At 41.6% G+C, this 21,026-nt stretch overlaps 1 protein-coding gene across 18 annotated transcripts in view; it reads left to right on the top strand.

Moving 5' to 3' along the window:
* atxn2 (ataxin 2) overlaps positions 1–21,026 on the top strand; it is a 42,026-nt gene that overhangs the window by 19,914 nt on the left and 1,086 nt on the right. For 4 of the 18 annotated variants that reach the window (XR_009811510.2, XM_061928231.2, XM_061928220.2 and 1 more), the window contains exons 5-24: positions 290–440; positions 1,163–1,177; positions 3,034–3,188; positions 3,294–3,385; positions 3,824–4,012; positions 4,083–4,255; positions 5,821–6,069; positions 6,923–7,108; positions 7,291–7,452; positions 7,534–7,635; positions 7,720–7,790; positions 10,991–11,316; positions 11,392–11,455; positions 11,731–11,880; positions 12,049–12,066; positions 12,496–12,568; positions 12,659–12,849; positions 15,545–15,671; positions 15,763–15,954; positions 16,023–16,234. Coding sequence is in view for 17 of the 18 variants with exons in the window: in XM_061928231.2 (XP_061784215.1) it covers positions 290–440; positions 1,163–1,177; positions 3,034–3,188; positions 3,294–3,385; positions 3,824–4,012; positions 4,083–4,255; positions 5,821–6,069; positions 6,923–7,108; positions 7,291–7,452; positions 7,534–7,635; positions 7,720–7,790; positions 10,991–11,316; positions 11,392–11,455; positions 11,731–11,880; positions 12,049–12,066; positions 12,496–12,568; positions 12,659–12,849; positions 15,545–15,671; positions 15,763–15,954; positions 16,023–16,234 (2,898 nt within the window). In the remaining variant the exon portion in view is untranslated. The remainder of the gene's footprint in view (positions 1–289; positions 441–1,162; positions 1,178–3,033; positions 3,189–3,293; positions 3,386–3,823; positions 4,013–4,082; positions 4,256–5,820; positions 6,070–6,922; positions 7,109–7,290; positions 7,453–7,533; positions 7,636–7,719; positions 7,791–10,990; positions 11,317–11,391; positions 11,456–11,730; positions 11,881–12,048; positions 12,067–12,495; positions 12,569–12,658; positions 12,850–15,544; positions 15,672–15,762; positions 15,955–16,022; positions 16,235–21,026) is intronic. The other 14 variants (XM_061928222.2, XM_061928228.2, XM_072912114.1 and 11 more) reach the window with 13 other exon arrangements.

Here is a 21,026-nt window from a genome sequence, read left to right as displayed (position 1 = left end):
TGCAGAGAATAATTTCGCCACACCTAGTGTGTGTGTGACAATCATTGGTACTTTAACTTTTATCTGCTATTTGACACACATGTCCATGATTTCCCCCCTGGAGTCGGAATTATTTTTAGCTGAAGAAATGAGATTGTCTCAACATCTTATGAAGCGCCACATCAACCAGGAAGTAGTGTGCTAAGGCATACTCAACTCAATTTTGTTAAGAGTCCACCTTGTAACATTGTAGTTTAGACTTTTGTGTTTTCTTGCTTGAATTTATTTTGTGTCACATTTCTTTTCCCAGTGCGACCTGGTATTAGACGCAGCCCACAGAAAGAGCCTAGAGCCGAGTGCGGGCCCCAGAAAAGAAGACATTGTAGAGAGCATCGTCTTCAAGGCTTCCGATGTCGTCGTAGTGTCCTTCAAAGACGTCGACCTTAACTTTGCCAGGAAAGGTACACAACATATTTTCTGGTTTTGTACATTAATCTTCATAAAACACATGATGCATTCACCGTAAAAAAAAAAGGGCGCAGGGACTTTGGGACTTTTTTTTTTTTGTCCTGTCCAGCTTCTCAAGCAAATCATATAGTTGATGTAGATGCCCATATCGGCTGTTCAGATTTACTTTACAAAAGAGAAGTGACTTTGTCACTCTGAATTCACACAGACTCGCAAATAACCACAAAGCTCAGTTAATCAGCGCATACTGTTCATGGGTTGTCTTGATTTTTTCTCCGCCTGTATTAACTTCCAAGCAGGGACTTTGTCGTGTGTCTTCTTTGAGAGGGTGCTCGCTGAAGACTAATGTAAGGTATTGATTGGTCCTAAGGATGCCCTCGTGCAGCAAGAGCACTCAATAAAGACTGAATAAGTATGTCCAATTCATTTTGACCCATGCAAGACTCCTTTAAGAACTATCGACTGTCAGGTTTTTTTTGTCTGGTTATGGAACAGGTGCGTTTCTGTTGAGTGGGGTGGGAACAATGATAGTACAACATTTATTATAACCTGTTGAAGCAAGGGATCATAGATTTGACACAATTTACAACAACTCCACTGTTTATTATATGTTATTGTGTTGTGTAGGAAGTCAGTTGGTCAACACTGTGGTCATTCTGTCAGTCCATCTTCTGACTCTGTGTCATCTGTCTGTCTCTGCTCTCCCATGGTCTAGTTTCCTCTGACACAGGTAATATATATTGTCTGTTTTATCCTCCCACCTTTCTGTCCTGTAATCCATCTCTAATTGAAAACCAAACCTGTTGGAATTGCTAGTGTTGCTGCTTCTGCTGCTCATGTCCTGTATTGGTGATCTAATCTGAGGGTTACTACACAAAATAAAACAAGAACAGTGGAACAACTAAGGTGCTGGTAGTCCAAAAAAAATCCATTCCTGAGTCAAGTTATCTTCCTCAAAAACATATTATTATTAGTAAAATGTTAGAACAGTAGCACACAATCATTACTCAAAATGTCATTTTTAGCATTTATTCTTTTGCACAATCTTCTCTTTACATCTTATTTATTACATTGTGCACATGTTACAAACATCACAAGAAAAAGCCAAATATGTGGAGTCAATGACTCAAAGCATTGATTTTGAGTTTACTGTATAATCTCCAGAGATGTTTGCGTGGGCCTCACGTGGTGTCATACAATAAGTGATGCTAAAAGCAAAAGACGTAGTTAATCCTTTGCTTGCCGACCTGAGCGCTAGTGAACTCTGGGTAAATATTTACATGCTCTGCTCAATTTCAATTTGGTTATAATTGCAATTTATATAATCTTAGTGTGGTCGACTTTAGAGGTTCCACTGTACTTGGTACATGTTTTTCACTACCGGTAGTTCTTTCATAGTGTTGCTTTCAACGGAAAATGAGCAGGCTTCCACTTTAATTTTTTTTGCTGACATGCCATGCAAAAGCTGAATATGGCTCAGTCTAGATTGAGGATGCACTCACACGTACTACGTTGAATGCTCTCGTGCGAGCAATTGTGCCTTGTCTTCCTGGGGCAAAAAAAGTGCACCGCGCAGAAGTAAACTGGATTGTAGGAGTTGTTAGTGCACCAATTTGTATTTTTTGAAGTTGTAGGGCAAGCACACCTGCGTGCTTTAAATACAGCCTTGCCTGCACCACAGCTCAGGTCTATAGTCAAGGACAGGACCACATGTTACAAGAAATATATGATCTCATTTCTGTTGAAAGTAACAAAGAACAATGCATTTGCTTTTAGACGATTGGATTAAAATCCCAGTTATCTTTGATGTACTGATTGATTGACTATTGATTGACTGCATTCTAAACGCATGCTTGCTTTGCCTCACGCTACCTGACCCAATGCGTATAACTTCCAGTTACATGATGGACAGCTGTCCTGAAGTCAATCTTTGTTAACTTCACATAGACCCTTTTAGCCCATTCTGATGCATTTTTAGGCCCTCTAACTTTGTCATGATTGATGTGCTTTATGCTGCCCATTGATGTGTTAGTAGTTTGTAAGTAGGATTGAAATATTAGAAAATGACTTTCCTCATCATGTCTACATTTTGCCACAAAGCCAGTGATTATACTAGGGGTGTCCAAATATTTTCCATTGAAGGCTGCATAATGAAAAACCAAAGAATGCTGGGGTCATTTTGATATTTGTCATATTAAAAAATAAAATTTTAGATTTTTTTCTTGTTAGACTACACATTTTTGTCCTTTTAATTTACTTTTTTTTTTCATAGGAATCGGGTTTTTACAATGTGCCGAGGGCCTTTATAAAATTAGCTGCTTGCCACAAATGACCTCCGGGCCGCGCTTTGGACACCCCTGTGCCATACTGTTCTGATTACAGCTTTTTGTAATCATCAGCACAAGCAGTTGCTTATTATTTAAAAAATGATGCTATTTTAGTAAGTAGTTGCATTAAGTGCGTGGGTTTGAAAAAACTCTTGGTTATCTTGTGGCAAATATTCCGAAGGCATGCGTGCTTTGTAGAGTACTGTATAAGTGCATCTTATCTGCTTTCTGTTTGTATGTATTGTTTGTGTGTCTGCAGAGCCTAAAGGTGTATCCTTGCGTGTCTCAGATAACTTCACAGACACCGCAGTCAGCGGCAGAATCAATGGCGAGCACAAAGAGAAAGATCTGGAGCCCTGGGATGGTGGAGAGACCCACAATTCTGACAGCCTCGAGTCTCTGGATACTGATGTGGTGTGAAAACATGACACTAAGCCACAACAAACACTGACATTTGGTTTTTGACTGTATAGACAGGAAAAAAACATCATCTGTTGCTTTTTTGGTTTTTGTTTTCAGTCAAACGGTTGGGACCCCAATGATATGTTCAAGTACAACGAGGAGAAGTATGGGGTCTTGTCAACTTATGACAGCAGCCTGTCCACATATACGTAAGGAACACTACTGTGCTGTGCCAACAATTCTGCATTATTTATTAAGGAAAATGTCAAAACATTCCCTGCCACACAATGTTGACAAACGTGATAGTAGTCATGCAAACTAATGAAACAAGTACAGTGCATCCGGAAGGTATTCACAATGCTTCACTTTTTCCACATTTTCTAGTATTACAGCCAGATTCCAAAGTGGATTAAATCAATTTTTTTCCCTCAAAATTCTACATACAGCATAAAAACATAATGACAACGATGTTTTGTGTGGGTAATGTATTAAAAAGAAAGAACTAAGAAAAGCACATGTACGTTAGTATTCACATTTTGCAGCTTTTGCCAAGAGACCTCAGGTGCTCCCCGTTTCCACTGATCATCCTTGAGATGTTTCTGCAACGATTTGTTTCTTCATCTATTTCTTGTCACCTTACTTTCCAGGGTCCCACTAGAGCGTGATAACTCTGAGGAATTCCTGAAGAGGGAAGCTCGAGCTGCCCAGCTGGCTGAGGAAATAGAAGCCAGCTCCACATACAAGGCCCGCGTGGCGCTGGAGAACGACGAACGGTCCGAGGAGGAGAAGTTTACCGCCGTGGTCCGAGGGGAAAGAGAGATGCACACGTTGAGCAGGTGAGACTGTACCAGTGGATCCTGAACAGCTCTTGATGCAATCATGTATTGATCAAGTATTTGCTTACAGGGAGAACAAGTACATTCCCCCAGGGCAGAGAAACAGGGAGGCAATGTCATGGGGGCCAGGACGGCAGAATTCGCCACGCCTGACTCCGAACTCAGCTGGACCTGCAACTCCTCGTGCGGGATTGCACGACTATAGTCTAAGCCCAGGCGCCGACCAGAGGGTGGTAAATGGAGGTATGGGTGGTGCATGGCCTGTTATATTTTACTCTCAACATTTACACAGGGAGGTAAAGCTCATCACACACTTCCATATGAACATTTCTGAACTGAAATTAAATGTTCATTTTCTTAACACCTAAATTATTTTTAGCATCACTGTCATGTTTATTATTATACTTAATATTGGGGCGGTGAGGTTTGAATGGTAGAGCGTTCATTGTGTATGACACTTCACCCACATTGCTGCCGTGCCAGTTAGTTTGTGGCTGATCCCCTTTTAAAAAGAGATACCTAATCCTGGATAAATAAAAGTTCAAATAAATACAGTGGAACCTCTAGCAGAAGCACAAGTTATTTCATGACTCAGTAACTTCCAAGTGGTTGTAATTTAAAAAATGTTTTTCCTAGAAATTAATTTAAAGTGCCATGGTAAAACTGATACCATCATAAAACCTTGACAATACATTCGATGTTTTAAGTAGGGATAACTATTTGTTTTTTAAATTTAGACCCCGAGAGGGACAAGCGGTGGGAAATGGATGGATAGGTTTAACAGTAGTTTGTAGAAGTAGAGGTAAAAAAGACACAAACAAAGGTAGATTTGACAGACGATTTGTCTTAACAAAAGCCGGTATCTTGAATGATGGTAAAGGGCTGGACGTCCAATGACATCGTTTTCATGATGACATCACAGATCGCTTTAGCCCTCGGGTTACCTCTGGCAAACTTTTTGCACTTTTCAAACGACGCGGCGAAAGGAACCAGGCTTCTTTAGCAGCAGACATCTCTATAGGCTTTCAAAACACAGTTGTAGCGATGTTTGTGTCTCAGGTGGCTAACAAGGTTTGATGTGCTAAAGTTCAATGTTTTTTTTTCCCTCCTTGTGGAATGTTAGCTGATGCAGATAGCACCGAATGTCTTTCAATACTCTTCGTGTCAAACAGCGAGTTAAACACGAACAACGCCATGTTTGTCTACAATAAGTTCAGGGGAAGTTTATGGCTGGCCATTTACAGCAAAAAGAAAAGGAGCGCTTGATTTACTTAGCCTAACCCACGTACAGCAGAGTACGAGTGATATTGCCTCATTGGAGCGCTTTTTTAATGTTCTCGGATTCATGGGTATGACGTCATTATTCCTCTTATCGGCGTGACAATTATCAGTCCAATATTTATCATGCTCCCCTACATTTCAACATTGTTAACTTTGATACAAGTGTAAAAAACAAGTTAACTTCTCTTCAGTTAAACTACTCAGCATGAAGACACAGGATGGTATTTGCGGCCATACAGTTACCTACTGGTGTTTTAAATGTACTGCTAGAAACAAAAAAGCTTTGCGATATGCTTTAATTATATAGAACATATTATTTTTGTAGTTGCATGCATTTCTAATTAGCGTTTTTGTTGCTTAGTTTTATGACTGTCTTTATCCTTGTCTAATAGTTTTTTAAAGCCTTGTTGTTGCGTCTCATGTTAATCAATTGCATCCACCTTTATGTTCTTGCTATATGCTTCTTTTTTCCGTTGTGATCATGGTCTGCTGTGTCATCCTTGATTATTTGTCCTTCCCTCTTTTAGGTTCATCCCATTGGCCCTCACCCTGTCCATCCCCTTCCTCCCGCTCCCTCCCTCGTTACCAGCCCGGCCCTTCCTCTTTGCCTCCTCGGGCAGCCACGCCCACCAGGCCACCCTCCAGACCCCCTTCTCGACCTTCCAGGCCTTTATCTCATTCATCCCACCCCTCCTATCCCTCTTCCTCGTCTCCCTTTCCCCACCATGGGCCGTCGTCGCCGGCCTCCACTCTGCCCAAACGCATGTCTTCAGAAGGTACCCACATCAGTGTGGCGTAGACCTGGGCAAAGGCATGAGTTGAAGGTGGATGGATTGATCTTAACCACAGAGTGCTGCTCCCTGCTTTATTGTGTCCTAAAAGTTAAATCATAGATACTCTCAAAATTGTAGGTCTAGTGAGGAGCAATAATGTAAGGTTAAGTTGCTGACGCAAAATGACTTGTGAGGATTTAGTTGGCCACATCCTGTTCTGGATACCCTAAGTTCCCCTTAATATAAGGGTTTTTAGCAAAATTACAAAAATAATTTTCAGTCAATTAATAAAAGCTATATTATAAACTGGATAGCTCCAAACATACTGTAGAAGTTTTGTGATAATGTGAGTAAATATGCATTGATGTGTCTTTTCCAACACTTTGGATTTAATGCATCTCTAGTTAACGCATTAAACAAGGTTGATATTCTGATACAATTTGTAAATACATTGATATTTCCGAAATTTGCAAATAAAAGATTGTGTCGATGACAACTTCAGCATAATCCATGTCATTCATGGAATATAAATTTGCCAGTATGACTTCTTTTTTACTTCCCTTTCCCCCCTCTTTGGTAGTATAAGGCGTCACCTGACTCACAAAGTTCATTACCTGCACAAACTCTGATAGTTGGTAAATCTATCCAGCACCACCTTGCCTTTTCCCTCTGATCTCCCCCAGTCTTTTTGTTGTTCACTTGGCTGCAGTTTGAATCGTTTGGTGTGTTTGGTCTGATCACTTCTCTGGTACTAACTAGCATGCTTAGCACTCCAACACTCCGGGTGTGACCTTACGTGACCTTTAACGACTAAACACTCTCAAATGTCTTTGTTTTGTGTTTTTCGTTACTGTAGGTCCATCAAGGATGTCCCCCAAATCTCAGAGGACGCCCCGTGCTCACAGAGTGCCTCCCAGCAGGACCACAGGAATACCACCAGGAGTGGATCTAATTTCCCACAATTCCCCAGGAGATCTCCCAGTGACTCCATCCAACAGAGGAAACTCCTCAGGAGGAACGTGGTCTTCTGTAGTTAGTGGAGGTAGACCGTCTGCTGTTTTCCATGTTTACTAGCATAGTTCGGTTCAGTTCACCACGGTACAGGTTAGACCAGTGAACACCAAAGATCATGTCATTTGTAGGTGCTTTGTCCTGTTCTTTTGACCTGGAATGGAGAAAAAAAAATTATATCTACACAATTTAAGTGTAATCTCTCTTCTTTAGCTCACAGACCGCGCTCTCCTCGTCAGAACAGCATGGCCGGAGCGTCCCCTTCCTCCGCATCCCCACAGACAGGAACCGCTCCTGTGGACACTTTTGCCACGCCGAGGTCCGCGTCCTCCCCGACTGCTGCTAGTTCTGCCCCCAGCATGGTTGCTGGAGATAGTAAGTCATTTAAAGTTTGGGCACAGGCCCTCACAACTGCTTCATTTTGCTGTAAAGTCAAATTGTGACTTCTCTGTGCAGTAAAAGAGTGTCGCGTCCAGGAGACGAGACAGACGTCCCCCAAAGCCAACAAAGACAACATGAAGGACAGTTCAACCAGTGTCAACAGACCAGTGTGTAAAGGTAGTTTGCATTCCTTAAAGCACTAAAACACAACTTATTTGGGTTTTTGGTCATATCCCTAAATATTTTTTCTGTCCTTTACAGGTCCTCCCTCTTTCGCACCTGACCACAGAAAACAACTAGACAATTTAAAGAAATTTAGTGAAGATTTTAGGGTGAGTAGCTTTACTGAAATGCTGAAAAATGCTCATGTTGCTGTCACGCCTCTTAGGGCTGTGCTTCAATTCGCACACTTGCGTACTTTTAGCTTTTTTAATTGCATATATCTCGGTCAGTACACGGATTGTAATGGTCGCCGTCTTGGCTATGTAATAAAAGAGAAAGGACTAATTCGAATGGTTGCAATTCCCGATTGAAAAGGAGAGAAAGAGAAGCCGATAAATATTGCACTCATCATTTTTGATAAGTGCGCAACGACTGTAGTCAATATTGGACAGCCTGACAGTAGGGATGGCTGTCTGCGATGAAAGATTTTCTTAGTCAAATCTGATTTGTTAGAATTTATTTTTAGAGAAAAATGTAATGCATTAGACAAAAAATAGCTTTTGCAGAATAAATAATAATTAGTATTTCAAATCGTTATGTTCAAGTGTACATATCAGACCAGAATAAATTGGAAAAAATGCACATAAATGATCATCACCTTTATACAGTTGACAATCATTTGAATCTATGGCATTGTTGTTGTTGTTTTTTTAAAGAGAAATAAACAAATTGTGATCATGTATAAATGTCTATTGGCTGGTCAATAGGTGTCAGTAATGTCACATGGATGTAGATCTAGTCGCTATGAGGCAGGCCTAGTCAACCGGCGGCCTGCGGGCTACATTCGGCCCGCCAAAGCTTGACATTTGGCCTGCCGAACATTGCCCAAATAGACATAATGAAACCATTTAAACTAGGAAGGCTCATGTATGCCGTACTACCGCCATCCCACAGGGGGCAAAAGCAAGGCGTATGTGAGTAAAAAAAGACTACTCATTCAACCCTTCAAATAATCAAAACAAATTGCAAAAATCGGACGTTTAACAACGACTTGACAACGAAGTATGAATGTTCTGCCCCAAACGACTGCTCAAGTCATTGTTCCCTGGCGGACCTTTTAAGCTTCACAGTGTTCTAGACAAGCAGCAATGACGGTGGAAATCCACACGTGTAAGTTTCATAACAAAATTTAGTAAGTAGATATTGTGCATGAAGATATTTGGTTTGTTTTGTATTGAAATTGCTAACTTCATGGTGTATTTGTGGTCTTGTTGTTTTTTGTCTAAGAGTAACTCTGGCGATTAAAGCTCTGGCGATAATTTGATCAGTGGGGGGCGATAACGCTACACCTTAGGTTTAATTGTGATGAGTCACATTCATTGTGTGCAATGTTTGATGTGGATGTTGTTTAATTTCTATATGCATAAACATCTGTAGTTTATTCTAGGAATGTATTAACACTAAACCTTCTATTTCATTTATGTAAAATACACAATTGACGAATTGTAATGTTTATTGTATGTTTTTATTTTCAGTCTTACAAACCTAAATAAAAGAAGTGTAAAAAAGTAAAACTGAGGAAGGAAAATAATTCAATAGAAGGAACATCAATCCCCAACAAAACTTCTGGAGCTTCTGTTTCTACATACTGTTAACTATCTGTTTAACTGCACACGCTGGAAACAAATAGCGAGGGCAGAATAATGAATTTATTGACAGTGCAGTGTGGAAGCCGATGTGTTTACTTTGCAATTAAGTAAACATCAGAATTCGATGTCCGGCCCCTGTCTTGAAACTGCAGCTCTTTTCATTATGTATTTGAATAGCCCTCTATAAGGTTATTCTTCTAAAGTACTTACAGATATAAAAATAATACTGTCTTTAATTTTAAGTGCAAAAAAATAGATCTTATTTGCAACTTTTTCCACCTCAAAAAAGGGTAAACCATTCAGATGTACAAATAAGCAAAGTAGAGATTCAGTTTCAGTTTATTTCGAACATGCATATTCATATCCAATTCCATCCAATTCCATTAAAGCACGCCCGAAAAGGAGTAGGAAGAAGCAGAGCTTGTTTAATCCTACTCCTTTTCATATCATAGCAATATTATCCAATTTCCTTGTTCTCTGTTTGTAACAGACCAGTGAATAAATAAATAATATATTATAAGTAAGTAAACAAATATTAAATACATAAATAATAATTATTTAAAAAAAAAAAAAAAAAAAAGGTTCAAGATGTTGAAAGTTCCCCACTTGTTGATCTGTTGAAGCAGTGTCTGTCATCGGGTTCTCCTCTGTTAACTGCTATTGCATAGGAACAAGGATTGATGCGTAGCCCTGCAATGATAATGTCATTCTGTCGTGTAAACTGATCCACTTCCTCTTTGATGTTTTCCAAAACACTGAAATTCCCCAGACTGGTGATATCTTGTTGTGTCTAGCTGTTGTCTCAATGCAGCCATCTCCTCCCTGAAGTTCTTCAAATCAGTGTTATTTAGTTGCAACTGCTGCCACAATGTTTCTATCTCCATTGTAATGATCTTCACAACACTGCTGTTGTCCCAATGAGTGTTTGTCTTGCTGCTTGTCATTCGACTGTTGGCGCAATGTTGCATCCTCCTCTTTAAGCTTCTCCACCTCCCGTTTTAATGCTTTGGATTGTTTAGTGAGGTCCTTTACTCTGGTGCAGCACTACGAATACATCAAACTTGAGTACATAAAAGAAGTAAAAGTCATTGCAAAGTTTCTGTATATGACCCTTCGGCTGAATCATTACCTTTGCAAGCGGAGAGCTACACCTTGGGGGCGAGGCAACGCCGTGTCCAATTTCCAAATAGTTCCATGTCTGGCAGCGGTGCGTTTCGATGAGCCTTACATTTCTATGTAGAAACATCCTCCCAACACTATTGGTAAAAAGATTCTTATGTGCAGACAAAGTCTTTTTAGAGTAAGAGATCACAAAACACGGCCAGTTTTACCAGGAAGCAACGGCTGTTCTGAGGAAAAGCCTGAAGTGACAGCTGAAATTTTAAGGAAGTCAGAGTGATCTCTTGTGCTCTTCAAACTATTTGTCTGCACACAAGAATATTTTACTAATATTTAAAGTAGACATGATGAATGCAATCAAGCTATCCTCCCACCTGCTGTACGCGAGGGGCCTCAGCAGGTACTCAACTCGCCTGAGCTCTGATGGTGAGAGGAATGGGGTTCATTGTCCGACCATCAGAACTCCTCCAAATTGAAACGACAAATCTTGGACTATTGGAAGACCGCCCCAGTACTCCATATACTTATTGAAGTGTACAGACCGGTGTATTTGATTGTAAACACAGCCTAACTCTTCCTATGGACTTTTCTTCATCTTTCAGTTGCAGTCTAGTTCCAACTCGGACCCTGCCTCTGACAACATGATCACAAAGCCTTCAAGAGATCCCGCGGCCAAGCTTGCAGACGCCCCCTTGGACAAATCCTCCATAGTGAGCCCCGAAGACCATAGCGACTCCGCCCCGTCCACCGGCACCATCAACACGAGTAAGCCCGGCAGCCCCGCCGCGCTGTCCCCGTCTCCTTCAGGCCCAGATCAGAAGAGGGTTGGGCTGGATGTGACGTCGCAAGGGGTTCAGACAACGGCCATGTCCACATTTGGCGGGCCCAAGCATGAAGAAAAGGAGGACAAAAAGGAGGCGGTGCAAGAGTGAGTAGAGCTGTTCGAGTCGGTCGATACAGTCAAATAGTGCAAATAATAATAATTTGCTGTTTTATTTCCTAGTCAAGTGAGGAAGTCAACCTTAAACCCCAACGCTAATGAGTTCAAGCCAAGGTTTAACACACAGGTGAGGGGACAGCCAATCACTTTAAATACTGCTTTTAGGAGTTATTAATGACCAGAGCTTTATTAGTAGAAAGGCGGTTATTTGGGCATGTACGTGTGTTGTGGTAAAGATGTCTTCTAGTTTGTGACACATGGTGTGAGTTCTTGTAAGTCTAAATACCGCTACATAGCTTTCTGTTTCTTAAAACAAATTTTAATACTATGTTTTCAGAGCAGAGAATATTATTTGAGTATATTTAATATAAAGCATGACAGATGTTTCCATGTTGCTCTCAGCAGCCTAAACCAGCAAACACCCCAACGCCACCCCGGCCCCAAGGCCAGCCAAGCCCCTCCATAGTGGTCCAGCAGCCCCCCACCGTCTACAGTCAGACAATGTGCTTCCCCCAGATGTATCCTCTCACACCAGTTAGTCCCGGCGTGCAGGTGAGACATGCGCCTCTTTGCGAGCGGACCCATGTGACGGCTTTCAAGTGTAATTTTCATCGTGTTGCTTTAAGAACAACTTGGTGATCCAACATCAATACACAGATTTTCCCTTTTCTTCCCCCCTCCTCCTCTTCCTTTCTCTCTGTCTCTCTCTTGCTCCATTAGAAAAGCATAATATGGAAGGTTTGTGAATTTTTTTTAAATTTCCATTCTTTTTTTCATGATATCCTTTTATTTACATTTTTGTTAAAGCCCAATCAGCCTTTAAGAAGTTTGCTTGCTTGTCACTTTTTAATGCATTCAGATGTTGGTTTGCCAACTTCTTATTGCAATTCATCCTCTTCTGGACTTTTCTTTTAAAGCTGCTAGCAGTTCAGTTCTTGCTGTGCATGGGGTTTATTGACAGGAAGGTTTGTTTGTAAGCGTAAAATATAGAATGCATGTGAGTCAAGGTAAGACATGGCGCCTACAGTCTTGACATGCTTGTGCCCTTTTTGTTAAGACCATTCAAAGGTGTATAGTCAACATAGAAGAATACTTAAGTTGTGCAAGAAATGTCACTAATTAAGTATAAAAATCATTCCTTCCATCTTCATATTACTCCCATTGCAGTCTCCAGCGATGTACCAGGTCCAGATGCCTCACATGACTGTAAACCAGACCAAACCATACAGACCAGGTAAAGGTGAGAACTATGTGCCTTCTCTTCTCACAGCATCCCCTTCTAAAGTTGCATTTTGCAATATGTTCAATTTTGTCTATTCGCTATGGTCAGTGCCCAACATGAACCAGCAGAGGTCAGACCAGCATCACCCACCAGGCACACCCATCATGCACCCTGCTACGGCAGCGGGTCCGCCAATCATCACGCAGAGCCCCGCCTACTCTGCCCAGTACTTTACCTGCAGCCCGCAGCAGTTTGCCAGTCAGCCGCTGGTCCAGCAGATGCCGCACTACCAGTCACAGGTCTTTTATGGCTTATGAACGCTTGATGTTGGATGTACATTTTTTTTAGCATTTTAAAATAAAAATAGTTAAGTAACAATAAAAATCAGTCAAATAGTATTGGTACCACAGCATACCGTACCGTCTCGTAATCTGTGTGAATCGGAAAACACAATACATCGGACAATACGGCATCATACTTACTGTAATATATCGCATTGTAATCTGAATTTCACTGTTGCTTTTTAATCTGAGTATTGTATTAAAATTATAGTGAATCTTTAGTTCAACCAGTGTTAATTTTTTTAACAAATAACTTTTGTTTTAGTTATTGTCAACAACCTATAATCAAAACAAATGCACGTTGATTAAGACAATGCCAAAATTACCTGACATTTTAGTCAACAAATAAAAATTAGATGAAATGGTTGACAGAAACCAAATCCAATCATATTTAATTTTGTTTTGTGGATGGACAGGACAAGTTGGGAATATATCCAGTCAAAGCTCTTTCACAGCGCAAATATAAAGAGGGTTTGGGAGTTAGTTACGAATTTAGTGCTTTTCTTTGTGAGATAAAGAAAGTTGGATTTCTCACCGCCAAAAACATAACTGGATGTATTTAACATGCTCTGCATCGTAATATGTGTACACCTGGGAGAAACAGAAGACGATACGTTTCATTTTTCACGCTTTGACGTCATCAGCAGGCGAGTCATTGAAACATCGACACAACTGTGAGTTGGCCAGAGCTAATACTACCTTATTACTTCTTTACAAAAAATAATCCAAGTAATTTTCTCTGCCTCGAGGAATCGTATATTTAATGCTAAAGCTAAAGACATGACAACTTTTAATATGGTCCAACGGGCTTACATCACATATGCACACATTCTTTATGTTTTTTAATTTGAGAGAGACATTTATTAACACCCGCGATCCCAAAAAGGTAAAAGCGGTAGAAGATGGATGGATGGGCATTTATAAACAAATTAAATTTACCCCGCCACATAGGTGTATTTGCTGCTTCCTATTCTCCTCCGTTCATAAACAAATTATGATGAAAGTCTGGCAGCATGCATCGTAACTCCTCTTTACAACACACACTTTGGCAGAGACATAGCAGAAAAAAAATTTGAAAAGTGCCTGAAAGCTATATGTTCAGATTAACCTGTGGAGCAAAACCTTACTAACAGCATTTTTCCTGACCTTAAAGGTTGTGCTACTTTTGTGGTAAACAAATGTTTTGCAAGTCAACCTAATAAAGGTGCTTTCAAGGAAACTTAAAATTTCAATTTCAATTCTCCTACTGTATAATTGTGAATCGTGTCACCGATAACTGCAGTAAATCTCAAAGTATTGCATTGTAACAAGGATAATCCTATGGCATTCATCGTAATCAGTGATTCGTATCATACTGTATTGAATTGTAATCAGAGCTTTTTATTGCATCATAATGGAGTGAATGCCATCATACCGTATCGCTTTGTAGTTTGACTGAATCGCGTATTGTAATTAGGGATGGGTACAAAATTCTGTATTTATACTGACCTAAGTCCTTCGGTACTACCGGGTACCAATTAATGTAAAAATGTATTGTTGCCATATATTGTTACCTTTTGTTGACATGTCACTCGAGCACTCGGCCAAGTCAAGCACTCAGAGCGGACTTAGCCAGACTGCCTCTAGGTAATGTGACAATTTTTTCCATGCCAACAAAGCAGGAAGAAGGCGCTCAAAATTTCGTAAGGGTGTGCTAGCTTGATGCTAATTCCCTGGATTCGCTATAGACATGTTACCAATTAGCATTAGCGATTTTACATGGCGATTTCAACACATGAGAACTTAGTAATCATAAGTACAACTAAGATGCACATTATAATCAGACAGCTGGTGTGTGATAATTGCAATAATCACAGTTTAAACAATTCGCAGGAGTGGCATATTCCACTTCATGGCAAAGACTTCCTCCAGGCTATGGAAACACGTGTACACTACTGCCATCTAATGTCTTGGAATTGCAAGTGCATGCAAAGACTACTATATAATACAGTACTTGCAAATGAGACACAGAAGTGTAAGAAAAGATAACTGGCAGCACAGCTCAGTGTTGAATTTAAATTAGTTTAGATTATTATTGTTTTTTTCAAATTGACGGTGGCAGAGGGGTTAGTGCATCTGCCTCACAATACGAAGGTCCTGAGTAGTCTTGGGTTCAATCCCGGGCTCGGGATCTTTCTGTGTGGAGTTTGCATGTCCTCCCCGTGACTGCGTGGGTTCCCTCCGGGTACTCCAGCTTCCTCCCACTTCCAAAGACATGCACCTGGGGATAAGTTGATTGGCAACACTAAAATTGGCCCTAGTGTGTGGATGTGAGTGTGAATGTTGTCTGTCTATCTGTGTTGGCCCTGCGATGAGGTGGCGACTTGTCCAGGGTGTACCCCGCCTTCCGCCTGATTGTAGCTGAGATAGGCTCCAGCGCCCCCCGTGACCCCAAAGCGAATAAGCGGTAGAAAATGGATGGATGGATGGACATTTATTATCACATCTGAATAGCGATATCGATTCAAAAATAAAAAGCTGCCCATCACTAATTGTAATAGGAATGATTTATATTGCAAGTAGCACACACACACACACACACACACACACACACACACACACACACGCACGCACACAAGAGAGAACAAGCTAAAATAAGGTGTGTGTCTTCTAGGCGCAGCATGTGTTCAGTCCCGTAATGCAAGGCAGCGCCCGCATGATGGCGCCGCACGCACACGGCCAGCCCACCTTGGTGTCCTCCTCAACCACACAGTACCCAGAGCAGACACACACCATGTATGGTAAGTCCCGCCCCCTACCTCGCCCTTGTACCGGTAGTCCCATCTTGATGAGGTTCTGTTTCATGGGTCGTTTGTGTTTTGTCCCCACCAGTGTCTTCTTGCCCCATGCCCCAGCAGTACACCCACCCCAGTGCCACGTTGCACCCTCACCCTCAGCACCCTCAGCCCTCTGCCACACCCACAGGCCAAGGTCAGCAAGGGGGGCCCCCTCAGCATGGAGGTCCCCCCAGCCACCCTGCCGCCAGCCCAGTCCAGCACCCGCAGCACCCTCAGGCGGCAGCAGGTGAGTACCGTTGCGTCTTAATGGGTCTTCTCCTTGAGGTGAACCTACCTTCTTCTTGTGAACCACAGCAGCAGCAGCCGCCGCCCAGGCCCTCCACCTCGCCAACCAGCCTCAGCAGCAGATGTACTCCGCTCTAGCCCCCACGCCTCCATCCATGACCCCGGGCCCCAACCCCCAGTCACCACAGGCGTCTTTCCCCTCTGCCCAGCAGACCGTCTACATCCACCCTCAGCAGGTGCAGCATGGCTATAATCCCAACCACATGGCCCATGTGCAGCAGGTACGCTGACCGCTTTCTACCATTCTAGCGTCTTTTAGCCACCACTAAAGTTCTCACCTTGAACATGTCTGAAAAGTAAATGAAACGTATTATTATTATTATTGAAGTAATAATACTTTCAATAAATATTTGTAGTACCACATCTTTTTTTATTTAGATTGTGGCTCATAATGTAGAGCGGCCGTGCAAGTCGCTTGGGGGTTCCAGGTTTGATTCCAGCCTTCGCTATTCTAGTCTCTGCTGTTGTGTACTTGGCAAGACACTGTACCCCTGCTCCCAGTGCTGTCCACACTGGTTTGAATGCATCTTAAATGTAGATAATGGGTTTCACTATGTAAAGCGCTTTGAATCTCTAGAGCAGGGGTCACCAACGCGGTGCCCGCGGGCACCAGGTGGCTCGTAAGGACCAGATGAGTAGCCCGCTGGCCTGTTCTAAAAATAGCCCAAATAGCAGCACTTACCAGTGAGTTGCCTCTACTTTTTAAATGTTATTTATTTACTAGCAAGCTGGTCTCGCTTTGCTCGACATTTTTAATTCTAAGAGAGACAAAACTCAAATAGAATTTGAAAATCCAAGAAAATATTTTAAAGACTTGGTCTTCACTAACTGACAAAGAAACAGATAACAGATTTGGTGTCCAGTTCAAAGTGTGACATGATTTATTTAAAGATTTGAGAGTTGACTTTTGTATTTTACATGAGTTATTATTTCTACAAACATGGTGCAAAGTAATTCATGATTTGTTAAAAAATGTTAGTGGCTAGCTAGTTAAAATGGGATATTGTGATTTCACAAGACTGTCTTAGAAGTGATCATTTGAAAATATTCAATTTGAAAAATGTGCACTTAGAGAAAATATAAAAATAAAGTGTTGCATATTGATATTTATCTGTTTCTATATATATTTATTGTGAGAAATCATTAAGATGATCAGTGTTTCCACAAAGATAAATATCATTAATTATTAATAATAACATAGAGTTAAAGGTAAATTGAGCAAGTTGGCTATTTCTGGCAATTTATTTAAGTGTGTATCAAACTGGTAGCCCTCTGCATTAATCAGTACCCAAGAAGTAGCTCTTGGTTTCAAAAAGGTTGGTGACCCCTGCTCTAGAGGAAAAAAGCGCTATATAAATATATTTCACTTTTTCATTTTACTACAATAAAATTATTATTATTAACAATAATAATAATAATAATTATTATTATTATTCAACCTGGGGCAGCACGGTGGAAGAGGGGTGAGTGCATGTGCCTCATAATACGAAGGTCCTGAGTAGTCCTGAGTTCAATCCCGGGCTCGGGATCTTTCTGTGTGGAGTTTGCATGTTCTCCCAGTGACTGCGTAGGTTCCCTCCGGGTACTCCGGCTTCCTCCCACCTCCAAAGACATGCACCTGGGGATAGGTTGATTGGCAACACTAAATTGGCCCTAGTGTGTGAATGTGAGTGTGAATGTTGTCTGTCTATCTGTGTTGGCCCTGCGATGAGGTGGCGACTTGTCCAGGGTGTATCCCGCCTTCTGCCCGAATGCAGCTGAGATAGGCTCCAGCACCCCCTGCCACCCCAAAAGGGACAAGCGGTAGAACATGGATGGATGGATGGATTATTCAAACTATTATGCCTTTCTAAATACTGTAATTAATGTTATTCCTCTTATTTTAGCTGTTTTTCTAATAAGGTTATAAATTCATTTTTGTAATGTAATAACTCTAGTAATAAAATGTATTCAATTAATTTACCTTATTAATATATTTAAAGTAACTTTCGCTGGATATTACTACCGGTACTTTTTCTCTAAAGTCATGTACTTCCTGTAATATACATGTAATATTTTGACTTCACAATCGTAAAACGAACAATATTTTGGTTTAAATTTTTATAATTAACTTTTTTTCCCTTGTGACGTTTTTTTTTTTTTTTTTTTTTTACAAAGTATTCATGCACTTCAATTTTTCCCCATTTTGTTATGTTACAGCCTTTTTCAAAAATAAAATCAATTAATTTTTGTCCTCAAAATTCTACACACAGTACCCCGAGGTAATATTCCTAATATTTTCGGGGACTGCTAGCCGACCTACCTTCACCCTCTGTCTCTCACTCTTCTCCTCTCACATAAGTCCACGGCCTTTTGTTCGCCCCCTGGTGGTTGGCAGTGAACGTGCTTGGTTTGTCATGCAGTGGAGCCTGTTTTTTAGATGTTAATATCACCGACTATCGTCCTCATTTAATCCAGCTGCCGAAGTTGTGATCACGATTCAAATTTGATTACTTGTGCAGCCTTAGCTGAAGCCATTCCTTTGATATCTTGGCTGTGTGCTTAGGGTCGTTGTCCTGCTGAAAGATGAACCGTCGCCCCAGTCTGAGTTCAAGAGCGCTCTCGGGCAGGTTTTCATCCAGGATGTCTCCGTACATTGCTGCATTCATCTTTCCCTCTATGCTGACTCCCAGTTCCTGCTTCTGAAAAACATCCCCACAGCATGATGCCACCATGCGTCACTGTAGGAATGTATTGGCCTGGTGATGAGCAGTGCCTGGTTTCCTCCAAACATGACGCGTTGCATTCACGCTAAAGAGTTCAATCTTTGTCAAAGAATTTTGTTTCTCATAGTTTGAGAGTCTTTTAGGTGCATTTTGGCAAACTCCAGGCAGGCTGTCGTGTACTTTTTTACTAAGGAATGGCTTCCATCTGCCCACTCAGGTCTGATTGGTGGATTGCTGCAGAGATGGTTGTCCTTCTGGAAGGTTCTCCTCTCTCCACAGAGGAATGCTGTAGCTCTGACAGAGTGACCATCAGGTTCTTGGTCACCTCCCTGACTAGGGCCTTTACCCCCGATCGCTCAATTTAGACGGCCGGCCAGCTCTAGGAAGAGTCCTGGTGGTTTTATACAGATGATGAAAGCCACTGTGCTCATTGGGACCTTCAAGGCAGCAGATATTTTTCTGTACCCTTCCCCAGATTTGTGCCCCTAGACAATCCTGTCTTAGACGTTTAAAGACAATTCCTTCAACTTCCAGCTTGGTTTGTGCTCTGCCATGCATGTTAAGTGTGGGACCTTATGTATAGACAGGTGTGTGCTTTTCCAAGTCATGTCCAATTAACTCAATTTACCACAGTCAAACCCCAATTAAGTTGTAGATCTCAAGAACAATCAGTTGAAACAGGATGCACCTGATCTCACTTTTGAGCTTGATGGCAGAGGCTGTGAATACTTACGAACGTGATCCTAGTTTTTTATTTTTAATACATTTGCTAAAATCTTTAAAAAAAAACAATCACATTCTCACAATGGTGTATTGTGTGCAGAATATTGACGACCAAAATGTCTTCCATTTTGAAGTAAGGCTGTAAACGCAACAAAATGTGGGAAAAGAGAAGCACTGTCAACACTTTCCCGATGCACTGTTTGCATCTAGTATTTATTAAATAAGCATTTCCCTCATACAACAACATACTTTTCTATTTACGAGTACAGTACCTCAACTTTTTGGTTCTGTGACGGAGCTCTTTAAATAAAAACCCTAACCCTTGGATAAACATCTCCCATTTCAATGAATTGGTGCCCCACCCCCTCCAAACAGCACAGTTTCAACATGTCACATGCCTTTCAAAAGGACAAACAATGCAATGTACTACTAACAACTACAGTAGTTTTATGACATAATGCACAGCACACATAGGCATTATAAACAAAGAGAGGGAGCTTGGAGGGGCAAAACGCCCTCTTGGGGACTTCTGCAGCAGCAGAGGGGGAGGCATGCACAGCTTGGCCGGGCCGTCTTTTTAAACAGTTTCGCGTATTATGGGATCACCGAGGTGTCCAGCGCGAGTCCCCGGGGAATTGGAGCCCTCTTGTGGGCTTCTGCAGCGACGGGACACCCCCTTGCAACCATTTCATGGCCTGTTGAAATGGTCAAAAGTCCCAATACTGTCCAAAATACCTAGGGCTAGGGTCAGGGTTAGATATGTCACAGTATAAGTCACAGCTGCAGCCAAAAATATATATATATATATAAAATAATTTAAAAAAAAAAAGAAAGCACAAAACAGAGGGTGGATCCAGCAGAAAATGGGCATTATAAACAAAGAGAGGGAGCTTGGAGGGGCAAAACATGGGATGCCCAACATGTCCAAAATGCCCCCAGCAAAATCACACCGGAAGTGGGGGAGAAAAGTTGGGAAAGTAGGCAAAAGTCCACAAAATGTTCAAAAATCACACCCGGATTCGAGTCCCACAAGTCCTGCCGCGCGAGTCCAGGGGTGCCCAACATGTCCAAACGCCCCCAGCAAAGTCACAGGGGACGTGGGGGAGAAAAGTTGAAAAAGTCCAGAAAATGTTCAAAAATCACACCCACGTTGGAGTGCCTCAAGTCCCTCCGCCGGCCGCGCGGGTCAGAGTGGACTTCTACAGTGACTGCTTCTCTGTCAAACACACCATCAGCAGCTTTTCCATTCTTGAATGGATAAATGTCTGCTGGTAGAATTATTTTAACATTCTTTGCTGGCTCAGTACGATGCAGACACGTTTCATTTCTTTAATTCAATGAATATCATCCACTTCCTGTCCTTCACACTCACCTTCTTCCTTCCCATGGTTGGAACACTAAGTCGTGTCAATCTCTAGCAAGAAGTCATTGCTCGTGAGTAAGACCCGATGTTGTAGACGGATCTCACAGTGACGTTTACTACGCACCACAAGCTGTGATTGTAGTATTTGTGTAAGCGCTGACACATTTCAAGCCACTCAGAGAAGGCGTAATCATTTCTATTGGCAGCTTTGTCTCTCGCTTC

The sequence above is a fragment of the Nerophis lumbriciformis genome, linkage group LG33, assembly GCF_033978685.3.
Source record: "Nerophis lumbriciformis linkage group LG33, RoL_Nlum_v2.1, whole genome shotgun sequence".
Taxonomy (NCBI): domain Eukaryota; kingdom Metazoa; phylum Chordata; class Actinopteri; order Syngnathiformes; family Syngnathidae; genus Nerophis; species Nerophis lumbriciformis.
Note: the sequence above shows the minus strand (reverse complement) of the source record. Positions and strands in the feature narration are given on the sequence as shown.